General features: G+C 57.1%; 1 protein-coding gene across 25 annotated transcripts in view; it reads right to left on the reverse strand.

Annotated features, from left to right (window-relative positions):
• Window positions 1–367: 367 nt before the first annotated feature.
• ABLIM2 (actin binding LIM protein family member 2) overlaps window positions 368–12,791 on the reverse strand; it is a 128,491-nt gene continuing 116,067 nt past the window's right edge. For 14 of the 25 annotated variants that reach the window (XR_006887920.1, XM_046656250.1, XM_046656243.1 and 11 more), the window contains 3 exons: window positions 12,128–12,135; window positions 11,852–11,932; window positions 368–2,145 (listed from right to left, as the gene is read on the reverse strand). Coding sequence is in view for 22 of the 25 variants with exons in the window: in XM_046656250.1 (XP_046512206.1) it covers window positions 2,032–2,145; window positions 11,852–11,932; window positions 12,128–12,135 (203 nt within the window). In the remaining 3 variants the exon portion in view is untranslated. Of the gene's footprint in view, window positions 2,146–11,851; window positions 11,933–12,076; window positions 12,136–12,791 lie in introns of all 25 variants that reach the window. The other 11 variants (XM_046656246.1, XM_046656249.1, XM_046656242.1 and 8 more) reach the window with 3 other exon arrangements.

The raw sequence follows: 12,791 nt of genomic DNA on the forward strand, positions 1-12,791 counted from the left end.
CTGGGTGTGGTGGGGGCCTCCTTGAGAGGGCAGCGGTCAGTCTTGTGGTCACTGTCTGTGTGCTGGTCCGTCTCCCCAACCTGACCAGGGCAGACATCGGCTCTGACGCACTTCTCTACCATCGGCACCTGTGCCCGGCTGAGATGTGCTTCTGAGAGCAGAGATCCAAATCCCTCTGACAGGGGTGCCCCGGGGCGTTGGGGTGCCCACACTGGGCCCCACCCTTCATGGCATCGCCCCTACTCGGTGCACACACCTGGTGCCACCACTCTCGGTGGACGCCCGCTCCAAGCTCTACCAGCAGAAGGCGGCCCGGGCTGTTAGAAACGACGTGCATTTATAAGAAGTGGCTTTGTACTAGCACAAGTTAGAATATATTATCCTTTATTGTTCCAGGCCTCCCTGGGACCCGACGTGACAGAGCACTAATGAGGACACTGGGTTCCAGTTGCTCAGGCTCAGATTACCAAACGGGAGGAAGCACATTAGGGGCTAGACATGCCCCTCCCTGGCCAAGCCGGGCTGGTGGGAAGCCAGGTGTGCAAGGGACGTGGCGTGGGACAGGGCTGGAAGGAAGCTGAGTGACGTGGACTCGCGGGTGGGAACATCCAGGACACACGAGAAGATGCAGCTCCAGAGAAGAGTGGGAAGCAGACTGTGGTGACATCTTTATAGTGTTTTATAAGCCTCTCAGCGCACATGGTGAACATTCGGTGACAGGCAGCCCCCCTTAACCCACACCTCCTTACAGACACGGACGCCTCGCAGGGGGACCGGGCCGGCTCCTGCTGCAGGACGCTCGGCTAACTTCGCAGATGGCAGCGTCCCCCGGCCCTCCCTCCCCGGGTGTCTGTCTCAGGACCACGCACCAGCCGTCACTCCCAGGCATGTCTCTGTTTTACTGTGGGACAGGTGGGACGCCACTGGCTATGTCACAAGAGGGCACACCAACAGCTACGTGGGGATCAGGCTGGGTGTGAGGAACTCCTTCGTTCTGGGGCTTTGGGCGTCAGAGGAGGGGGTTTGTCTCCAAGACATGGAAAATACCAGCAGGAAAACAGTGGTGGTTGTCCTTGGCGCACGCTTACAAACAGAATCATTTAGGGGGTCTGCCTTTACGGGGACCTGTGTGACAGGTGAGAAAGAAAAAATGCAACAATCAAACAGACAAGGGGCCCTATGTATACGGACCCCCACCAGGAACAGAAACCACACAGATCAGAACAGTGGAGAGTAAGGCTGGGGGCGCCCCCCCTTCCATGGGACCGCAAAACTAGACTCTTCATATATGTCGTCTTATGCTTAAGTAGGCTATACTTTTTAATAAAATAAAAACTTCTGTGTTACTTTAAAGATATCATTTAGGCATCTAGGGGATGATTTGGAAGAAAGATGCAGTGCACGGAGGGCCCTGCTGGAAGGTGCCCCGTCAAGGTGACGTTCGTCCCTAAAAACAGGCTCGTCACAAATGGCTGCACGAGCCGTGACCCCTCGCTCCACGCGGCCCTCTCCCTGCCCTGGCCTGTGGGCACCGAGAGCCAGACGCTGTGTGCCAGGCCAGCCTCCGGGGGCTAAGCGGGCGGGCGCTGGGACCCAAGTGCCCCACCGTGATTGTGTCGGCGCCCGTCACTGACGAGCCTCCTTGAATCCCAAGTCTGGGTCACCTCTGTGCCCCAGGGGCCTAGTGCGGGGGCCGGGGCAGCGCACGGGGGCCGTGGAAATGTCCCTCCGTCTCCTGGGACAGCTACTTTGCAGCATCTCCCTGATGAGAAGCAACAGCGGGAAGGAGCAGCGCAAAGCCAGGCGCCTGGGCCCTAAGCTAGGCGGGAGGTCACTGGCAGGAACAGGGGCTGCCCCGCTGGGGGGCCTCCCCCAGCCCCAGCCCAGCCCAGCCCATCCGCCCGGGTGCCCACCGCCACCCGTCGACACAGAGAAGCCACAGCCAGGTGCAACAGGAGGGGTTTGCGTGGTTCCTGCCAGGTGTCCGGCAGCTCTGCCACCGGCACGCGTGGTCGGGAGCCTCAGTGGCCATCAAAACAACAGGGCTTTCTTCTTGAGGTCGTTCCTCTTCCAGAGGGCCAGGCGGTCAAACTCTTCCATGCCCATCCCAAACACTTCCCGGAACTCCTCCGGCGACAAGTGTCTCTTCAAATAAAAAGGAAAAACCAGAGGGGAGCAGTTAGCAGCTTTGCAAAGCCCTGTGGGCCACCAGAGGCAGGATGGGTGGCACTGGCCCCCCACAGCGTGCTCAGGGCCCTCCAGTTGCCCGGGTCCCTCTGCATCCCCACCCTTCCTGCTCTGCAGCCAACAGAACCAAGCCCAGAGGAAGGAGACTGGGTCAGGGTCCCATGGTGACCAGCGGCCCAGCTGGGGCCGCAGCCCTGACTCCTGACGTCTGCAAACTCATCTCCCGTTGCAGATCAAGTTCCTAAACACGGCCAGGACGAGGCCTTCCACCTGCCTGGGAACTGCTGAGGTTTCGGAGGATTGGCTCATGTGGTCACGTCTACTATTTCATTTAATTTCAATTTCATCTAATTTGCGAGCAGGAGGTGGATGGCTTATTACAACCCATTTCACAGACGAGGAAGCTGAGGTGTGGAAAGTGAGCAAAGAAGCCAGCCAGGCCCAGGCCTGAGTTCGAATCCTCCCCCGTCCCCAGCGTCTGCTGTGGGATCATGACAGGCTCTTTGGTCTCCCAGTCCCACGCCTCGTCTGGGGGCACATGGAGAGGCTGCACAGCGTGGTAGTCAAGGGCACGAACACCAGCGCCTCTGGGATGCTGGGTGAGCAGCTGGCCTCCCGGAGCCTCAGTCTACCCACTTGTATGATGGGGTCGCCCTAGGACCACCTCCTGGAGGTGCGGGGATGAATAACAGACACGGCCAGTGGGTTTGTTATGATCGGAGACTGTCAGCAACCTCTGCAGAGCCTGCCCTAACTGCCCCTCGGATCCGAGCTTGGCCCTGCACGTGTCTGCTCCCATCCCCTCCCGTCCGTCTTCTGCACAGGCCCTGAGGAACAGCTCCTCGTCCTTGGAGCCCTGGCTCAGTGGGCACCGGTGCACGCCCAGCAACATCCCACCGTAGAATATTTCTCCCATACAGATCCAACAGATGGACGCGACCTCAAGACATCGACGGCAGTAAAATGCAGTGAAGAAGGTAGGAAGGAATGAGTTTTGAGTGTTTATTACTTTTGCTTTAACTATAATTTATGTCATTGTAAAGTTTACGTTTGGTTTTCAGTAACGGCTGTGTTTGACAACCAGCGTGCAAAATCCCTAAAAATTCAACAGCAGGAGCAGCTTTAGCAGCCGCTGAACCCTCAGCGAGCTGTGTTCTGGTTCCCTCAGGAACGAGCACCAGAGGGCAGGGACAGGAGGACCTCACCGCCCCCGTGCCCCGGAACCAGCACGGGGTGTGACAGCTGGCAGCATGGGGAGCAGCGAGCGCCAGCCTTGAGGATTACTGGAGAGACGGGGTGTGAAGGGCCGTGCTCTACTCGTGCCCTCGGCTCTCTCCTTTAGTCCCCTGTGGGTACCCGGTGCTGCGACACAAAAATAAACCAGACCAGGCCGCCCCCACCTCACAGAGATCCCACACCTGATGGGGAGGCAGGTCAGAAAGCAATTAGTATGGACATTTTAACTGTGTTTATTCTTCCAACGCATGAGCATGGAGTATCTTCCATTTCTTAGTGAAAACGTCCATATTATCTAAAGCAATCTACAGATTCAATGCAATCTCAATCAGAATCCCAATGACATTCTTCCAGGAAACGTAACAAAGAATCTAATATTTATATGGAACAACAAAAGACCCCAAATAGCCAAAACGATCCTGAGAAAAAAGAACAAAGCCGAAGGCATCACAATCCCTGACTTCAAAACATACTACAAAGCTACAGTAATCAAAACTGCATGGTACTGGCAGAAAAACAGACGCACAGATCAATGGAACAGAATTGAAAGCCGAGAAATAAAACCACACATCTATAGACAGCTAATCTTTGACAAAGGAGCCAAGAATATACAATGGAGAAAGGAAAGTCTCTTTAGCTGGGAAAACTGGACAGTCACATGCAAAAAGAAGGAAAGTAGACCATTATCTTACATGATACACAAAATTTAATAACTCAAAATGGATTAAAGAGTTGAATGTGAGACCTGAAACCATAAAACTCCTAGAAGAAAACATAGGCAGTACCCTCCTCGACACGCGTCTTAGCAGTAGCTTTTTGAATACCATGTCTCCTTAGGTAAGGGAAAAAAATAAACACATGGGACTTCATGAGACTGAAAAGCTTCTGCAAGGCAAAGGAAACCATCAACAAAATGAAAAGGTAACTCACCAACTGGGAGAAAATATTTGCAAATCATATATCTGACAAGGGGTTAATCTCCATAATATATAAGGAACTCACACAACTGAACAACAAAGAAACAAACAGCCCGATCAAAAAAGGGGCAGAGGATCTGAACAGACATTTTTCCAAAGAGGATACACAGATGGCCAATAAACACATGAAAAGATGCTCAACATCACTAATCATCAGGGAAATGCAAATCAAAACTACACTGAGATATCACCTGACACCGTCAGAATGGCCATAACTAACAAGACAAGAAAAACAAGGGTTGGAGAGGATGTGGAGAGATGGGAACCCTCATCCACATCTGGTGGGAGTGCAAACTGGTGCAGCCACTGTGGAAAACAGTATGGAGATTCCTCAAAATACTGCAAATAGAAAAACCATACGATCCATCTATCCCACTACTGGGTGTTTATCCAAAGAACACCCTCCCCTGTCTTTGGTGAGTTTTCTGAGCGTCTCCCGCGCATAAGCACGCATGCACGCTTGGTTTGATGCTCGCCCGTTACTCTGTCTCGTGTCGATTTAATTTGTAGCCCAACCAGAAGGACCAGAGGGTAGAGGATGTCTTCTTCCCCTACGCCTCCCCAGAGCCTGCAACGCTCTTTCTCCCATTTCACACAGTGGCGCCTCCTCATCCTACAGGTCCCTCCTCCAGGGGACCCTCCTGGATTGCCCTAGACAAACAGGCCCCACGGAGGGCAGGGCATGCCGTGCTCCTCAGAGCTGGGTCCCTGCTGACCTTGTCTGGCTCCCAGCTCCGTGAGGGCAGGCACAAGCCAGTCTGTTCACCCCGGTCTCCCGCCCTTCTCCAGGGGCAGTCTGTGTTGTCTGTGTGCGTGCCTTCCCTGTCACCCTGCCTCCCAGCTTCCTCCCTCCTCTGTCGAGGCCTGAGTGGCAGGAGTGGATCCCACCTGCCTGCCCTGCTCCCACTGCAGCTCCCCCTCCCTCCCCATCCCTGCCACTTGGCCTGGGACTGCTCACCTTTGTCCTCCGAGCCTGGGCAGGGAGGCCCTGGAGTCCTGGCTTCTGGTGCAGACCCATCTCTCAGACACACGTGGCTGGGAAGCTGCACCGTCACCCGCAGTCTAGCAGGTTCTCATCAGACAAGTCGGAGGAGTTTGAACAAAGGAGGTATTCTTTAACTGCGGGCCTCATTTCTCAGGCGCGTTCCAACAGAGCGCTCTTACTGCTGGAGCAGACGCAGGTGTGCGCGTTTAGCCCCAGGGTCTGGTGGAGGCTGCTCAGGAAACCACAAGATGCCACTGCAAGGAGCCACTCCCTTCCCGCAGTCAGCCCTGCCTCAGAAAGGTCTGGAGTGTTGAATCAAGAAGGATTCACCACACCACAGCCCGGCGACTCCCGGGACACTGCCTCCAGGCCCCAGGCCGGACCAGCAGCTCCTCTCGCACCTGCTCACCCGCAGCCCTTGCTTCCTGTGACGGCTACACTTCATGTGTCAGCCTGGCCAGGCCACGGTGCCTGGCTGTTTGGCCAAACACTAGTCTAGGGGTTGCTGTGAATGTGGTCTGCAGACACGGTTCCCAAGTCAGTTGACTTTAAGTAAAGATCACCCTCAATAATGGGGGGCAGGGGGGTGCAGGGGCATCCACGCTGTTGGGGGCCTTCAAAGCAAAAACTGAGGCTTCCTTCCCAGAGAAGAAGAAACTCTGCCTCAGAGCATCCACTCCTCCCTGCAGATTGCCGACTTGCCATCCCAGTTATGTGAGCCAGTTCCTTAAAGTAAATTTCTTAATATACCTCTGTCTCTGTCCGTCTGTACCTATCTGGCCGTCTGTCTGTCTACCTATTTATCTCCTGTAGGTTCCGTTCTCTGGGGGACCCTGGCTACTGTACCCTCATAAGGGGCAGAATGTCCCCATGTGTGCATTGGGAAGTGGGGCATGGAAGAGGGTTAGAAATTCATCTTGCAGACTGTAATTCGTCCGGGAGGCAGCAGCGTGCAGGGGCTCCGAGCGACGCCTCAGCCTGAAGCCCAGCTCTGCCTCTGGCGAGCCGCGGGCCCAGGGGAGCCCTCCAGCTTCTGCACCTCCTGGGGCTCCTTTGGAGCTCCTGCATCGAGCTGTGAAAACCACGTGTGCTGACATGTCCAGGGCTGGAACAGGCTGGCGCGTAGTCAGCGGGATGAGTACTTGTAAATAAGCCAAACTTGAGAAGTTTGCAAGCGTTCTGCTTAGTCCCAGTATCGAGCATCAGGAAGGGGTCTCCGTCCTCCTCCTGGTGGCAGAGCCCCGTGGCGGACTCTGCCTCCATTCACACAGGGCCACCTGCCATTAAGTTCTCAGCCATCGTTGTGTTTGGCCGCCCCCCAGCCCCCCAGCCCCCCAGCCCCCCAGCCCCATGGAAAGCTTCTCCTGATCCACAGTCATCTACTCGGTTCTCTCTCGGCTGGTAAAGTGGGAGTGACATGAACAAAACAACTGAGTGGTCAAGCAACTTGTCCGTGGCCACACAGCTAGACATGATGGAGACTGGATTCCTAACCTGGTCACAGCCTGACCCGAAGTGCTCTCCCTCCACCAGGATGCCGCCCTTGGAAGGCGAGAGGATGAAGCATGAACAAAAGGGTGATGCCTCTGGCAAGTGCTGGGCAGAGGTGGGCAGGGAGTGGCCTCAAGTGAGAGGACACTTGAGTTGGCCTGGGGACAGACAAGGCTCCCCGGCCAGACTGGAAGCCCCTGGCAGTGCAGGCCCTCAGAAGGTAACTGCAAATGCAGGACGGGCCCGGGATCCTCCAAGGCACGGCCCTGGGCTCCCAAGGGCAGGGTGGACCCAGACCCCCGGGACAGACAGCACTGAGTCTCAGGAAGGGCCTCACACTGGGCCCCAAATGGGCCTGCTGATCCTTGCTCTGCCCATTGAGGTGACAGGAGTCACCTGACCGCCTTCCACGTGCCTGCACTTCCAGAGCCGCACGCAGAGGCCTGTCACATCACCTCTAAGCCCCCAACATGGACCGAGCCCCTCCCACGCGCCACAGGCACCCATGTACGCCCTTCACTGGCCAGGCCGAGCATCCTGACTCCCCTTGGCCACATCCCGTCTGCCAGAATGTCAGTCCCCATCAGAGTCTGGGCTCGTCCTGCCCCGCCGAGTGACCACCACTACCCCTGCCCCCCAACCGATGCCCTGAGCCCTCCGGGGCAGGTCCCTGCCCCTCACCACACCACACCTTCTGTCACCAAGTCCTGCCCCCTCGACCTCCCCAGTACTTCCTGAATCCACCCACTTCTCGTCCCGGCACTGCCACCACCCCGTCCAAGATGCCATCATTTCCTGCCCGGACAACCTTATTGCCTCCTAAACAGCCTGCCTGCATCCACACGGCCACCCCAGGCCTCACAATGCAGCCTGGGAGGTGTTCTACGTCACCATCCTAATCAGGCTGTCCCCCAGCTTAAAAGGCATTGCTTGTAGACTGAAAACCAAACTGCTTAATGTGGCCCAGGGCCTGGTAAGGCCTGGCCCCTCCTCACTGTCACCCTGCTCAAGCACAGCCACCTCCGCCTTCTTACAGACAAACGGCCCATGCTTCCTCCTGCCCCAGGGCTTTTGCACGTGCAGTGTGCTCTTCCTGGAATTCTCTCCCCACTGGCCATCCCGCACCTTACACACACACACATGTGCACGCACACTTACTGTACCCAGTTAATTGTCACTCTCAGGCCCATGTTCCTCCCCTTTAGAGCCCTGATCTTGGTGTATAATTATACACACTCATCTGGGTTATCAGGTGATTGATGCCTGCCTCCCCTGTCAGACTGAGTCTGTGAGGGAGAGCGCATGCTGGTTTTTGCTCCTCACGCAGCCCCAGGACCCGGCTCTGTGCCTGGCACACATGCACCAAGTGAACGGAAGACCCAGCTAACACTGGCAGGAAGGATCGACAACGTGCCTCGCGCACTCCATGGGGCAGTCCTCCTCCCGGGGACCCACCCGGCAGGGATGTGGGGGCCCCAGCAGCTGCCCACCTGGATCCCTCTTCTCCTCCCACTGGGCACACAGCAGACCAGCCTGCCTTGCATGTGGCTTTGCCATGTGACCAGGCTCCAGCCAATGGGGCGTGAGCAGAATCGTGGTGGCTCCAGCACAGCCTTGCCTCCTGGCCCCTCCCGCGTGTGGAACACGGACACGGGGCCACCACACAGCCGTTTAAAAGGATGGGCGGAGCCGCATTAGCTGGCGTGGAAAATGTTCACGAGAATTTAAAAGAAAAAAGCAGACATCAGATTGCACAAATGACCTGCGTCCCCTCATCCAAAACAGGATTCTATCTGTGGGTCTGTGCACAGAGACTTCCGGAAGCATGTCCACCACAGAGCTCACAGGAGTCGCGACTCCGTGGGGGGAATTCCAGGCAATGTTTACATTCTTCTTCATATTTTTCTGGAGTTTTACAAGAGTTATGAATTGTTTTTATATTAAAAATAAAGCTCTCTCCCCTGAAATAAAAACACCAGGTGCCTCCTCTCCTGCCGGATGTGGCCGCTCCTGAGCCCCTCCTGGCTCACAGCCCAGCCCCAGGCCCTGAAGAACATGGGACGGGCCCCTGTGTGGCAACATTTCCAGTCAGCCCCCTGGCTTGGCTGAGCCGAGGAGGAGAACATCACAAAGAGACGCACCCTTGGGTGTGTTCCTGGAGATCTGAATGACTAAACCCATGACCTCGTGGGTCGCCACAGTTTTTTTAAAGGGAACGTTTGCACGTATTAACCAAGTGATATTTTGCATCTTTCATTCTGTACTGTAGCAAAAAAAAAGGGGGGATGGGAGTCATTTAGAGAGCCCCCAGTCCCAAGAAGGAAGCAGCAAGTTCCCCGGGCTCCCGCTGAGGCCGCTGCTGTGCCAGGCACACTGGGCGTCCGGTTCTGAGCTCACCTCTTGTGGGGAGAGCAGTTAGCCCACAGGGCACGTGCCCTTTAAGGAACAAAGACACAACAAATAGGAGCCCTCCAGGCGGTTCCTGACTGGGCGGCCACCCAGCTGGCTGGAAGCACCCCATTTTACAGTAGTGGCATTAGTCCTTGGGACACATAGCAGACACATAGCACAATTAACAAGGATCCGACTTCAGCAAGAGCCAAGGAGAAAGCACGGCTGTCACACGTGAGGCCCAGGCAGAGGCCGCCCAGGACTCGGTTGTCTGGACCACAAGGCGGGCACCCCCCAAGCATGAGTTGCCCTAATAGATTCTGGGCCTGCTCTGTGCCTCTCTGAGCGCCTCCATGGGCCAGGCTGCACCGGGGGCTGGAGGTCATACCTGGGGCTTCCTGCTCCCCGAGACTCACACAGCAGCTCCCCAGCTGGCCCCTGCCACCCTGCCCACGGGTGACCCGTGCTTATCCTAACAGGTCAGAACTTTTCAGTGGTCTTTCCTCTTCTGTAGGGTGAGGTCCAGATGTCCTGCTAGACTGCGCACCTTCTGAGCAGGGCCCTTGTGTCATTGGTCTCTGTGGCCCTTCGCCTGGTGCAATGCCTCACATGTCCTGGGTGACTGCGGGATTTGGCGGGTTGGCCGCACCGGTGGGCTGCAGCACCCTTGGACTTGCAGGGCCCTGCTGCCCGCCCGCGCCCCCCCCTCAGCCTCAGCACCTCGCCTCCCTGCAGCGGGACGCTGGCTGACTGCGTGTGGCCCAGCACCCTCCTCCCTGTCTTTAGGGACCACTCCCAGAGCTCTGAGCTACCCCTGGGCCCATTCAGCTCGGGTGGTCTCAGCTGTTCTCTAGCTCTAGCGGTAGGGCTGTGGCTGAGCCGGCCAGCGGGGGCATCGCAGGCCCCGGGTCAAGCTGGTTAATTCAGGGCTGGTCAGATTACCCACCACGAAGTGAAGATGAGGCTGTGGCTGGGACTACTGAGAGAGACAGAGATAGAGAGAGAACTAGAGAGAGAGAGGGAGGGAGGGGGGGACGGAGGGAGGGAGGGAAGCTGGGTCTCCTCCCTGCAGACTCTGAGGCTGGGAGAGGCGAGGTGAGAGTCTGTCTATCAGCCAGGCCAACACACACAAAGGCATCACCGTTAAGAGATGGAAGGAAAGAAACTGGGTCCTGAGACATGATCAAGCCACACCTGAAGGAATCTGTCAGTCACGTGAGCTAGTAATTCCCTTTTTGCTTAAGTCACTTTGGGTCAGACTCCTATCATTTGCAAGAGAAAGGGTCAAAATGGATTGCCTCCCCACAGTGCCACGGCCACACCAGTGTCCCCATTCCCCTCCTGGCCAACACTACTCCGGTGCCCTGGCCCAGAGGCTCCACGTGATCTCCCGTGTGCACAGAGCCCCTGCTAGGGGATGTCAGTATCCTCATCTTAAAGATGTGGGACTCGAGGCTCCAGAGCACACGGCCAGCGAGTACAGGGAGGCCGGCACATGCTCCGCGGCATCGGGCAGGCCTCCCTTCTTGTCCAGGGCACGTCCCGCAGGCCCCTCTTGAAGGCTTTACTCCCTGGGTCCCCTGGCCTGAATGACCCTTCCAGGCTCTCCCCTCTCTGCTCATCAGTCTGGTCCCTCCTTCAAGGGCCACCTGGGCGCTTCCTCCTGAGCCCGGACGGGCCCCACCCCTCCTTAGATGTTGGCACTCGGTCTGTCCCACCTTAGATGGCAATTCTTTACAGATCCAACTGCCTCCTGGCAGCGCTCTGGAGCTGCTGGTGCCCCTCGGCTGCATCCTTGCCTGTGCTCCCCACTTCCTGCAGCCGCCTGGGCCCCCACTGGGTGGGCAGGCAGGCAGGGTCCGGCGCTGGCTGGACACACACCATGCCTCAGATGCTCCCAGCACCTGCTGTGTGCCCAGCCCTGGGGCACAGGTGGGGCAGGGTGGCCTCGTGCCTTGAGGCCTCCAGACCCCTGACCCCAGCAAACAGTCATTAAAAGGCAGAGAAATATTCACAACCCAGCTCAGGAGGAGACGTCCATCGGCTGGATGCTGACTACTCTATAGGATGACCATGAGGATTAAGTCAAATATTCGGATCTCGGGTCGCAGGAGGTGTCAGCAAGGTCAGTCCCTTCAGTCAACAAACCTTATCCAAATACCGACTCTGTGCTGACGTCCTGTGGGGTCTTTCAAACAATGCACTCGCTCTGCACAGATCAGTTTACTGTTCTAGATTCCTGGGAACATGGTCAAATGAGAAATCTTGAGCCGTGACAATTTTCTGAACGTCGGTACTCAGGGAACAGACGAATGCTAGTGAGTCAAGCACTGATATGGAGCCTCTCCTGCTCGAGCTGCCAACGGCTGTGCCCCTCTTTGCAAAGCCACCCTTGGTGGGCACAGGACCACATTCTCCAGCCTTTGAAGAGCTGCACATCCCTGACCTGAGCCCGGCGCTGGGCCCTGTGCTGGCCCCCATGGCGACACTCAGGGTGGTGAGTGTTGACGCCGTGGAAGAGGCGCCTGCAGAGACTCACTCAGCTGGAATGACCCCCCCCACCGCCCCAGAACCCCCTTCTCACCTCTAGTCTTGTCCGGTCCACATCTTTGGGCAGTTTCACGCGGATTCGGTTCGTCACGATGAGAGAGTCATAAGGATAGATCTGCAGGGAGAAGAAACCACGGGTCGGCCTGGGAAGCGCGCGCCCGGGCCAAAGGGCTGAGCGCAGACCGGCGGAGGGGGTCACACTTGCGTCTGTGTCTGACACACACATTCACGGGCAAAGACAACAAAAGGAACTGTTCACCTGGCAGGCGGGCGGCGCGGGGTCAGCGTGGGCGCGGGCGGCCCCTCTTACCTTGTACTCTGTAAGAGAAAGAGCGAGACCACAGGGGTCCTTTAGAACATGCAGGAACTTGTCCCAAAGGCAGAAGTGATCCTGTCCTGGGGACACCCCCACCCCATCCCCCGCAGTGGCTGGTCCCCCGACCCACAGCGGCCTGCACGGGCTCTAATCCTCAGAGCCCCAGAGGGAGGGGCTCCGAGGGGCTCCAGTGGAAACCGAGAGCAGGAGGTATGGTCAGGAGGCTGCAGGCCAGACTGGGAGCTGGAGGCGGCAGTGTGTTCCCGGGCTGCAGTACTGTCTCCCCTGGTGGTCCGGGTCGCCCTGAGAAAGCTGCCTGCCTCAGTTTACCCCCCTGTGGAGTGAGCATTCCCGCCGACCTCTTGGGCATGCGTGGAGACTGACAGCCTCAGAGGGCCTAACCGCCAGCCTCTTACTGTCCTACCTTCTTAACTCTTCAGTTCCTCCTTTTAAATTACTGAGCCCTGCCTGCTAGCTTTTTAAGAGGTTTTCCTCCAGACTGAAAGCATCTTGTGAGAAAATGAAATCGTAGGGATGGGAGAGCCTCCGTGAGCCGCAGAACGAGAACCCTCGGAGGGCGGGGTCCCCAGAACCTCGAGGGAAGCCTGTCTCGGGAGGGAGACCCTGGCGCATGGCCCAGGTGATGGGGACCGGTCCC

This window comes from Equus quagga, chromosome 3, assembly GCF_021613505.1.
Source record: "Equus quagga isolate Etosha38 chromosome 3, UCLA_HA_Equagga_1.0, whole genome shotgun sequence".
Taxonomy (NCBI): domain Eukaryota; kingdom Metazoa; phylum Chordata; class Mammalia; order Perissodactyla; family Equidae; genus Equus; species Equus quagga.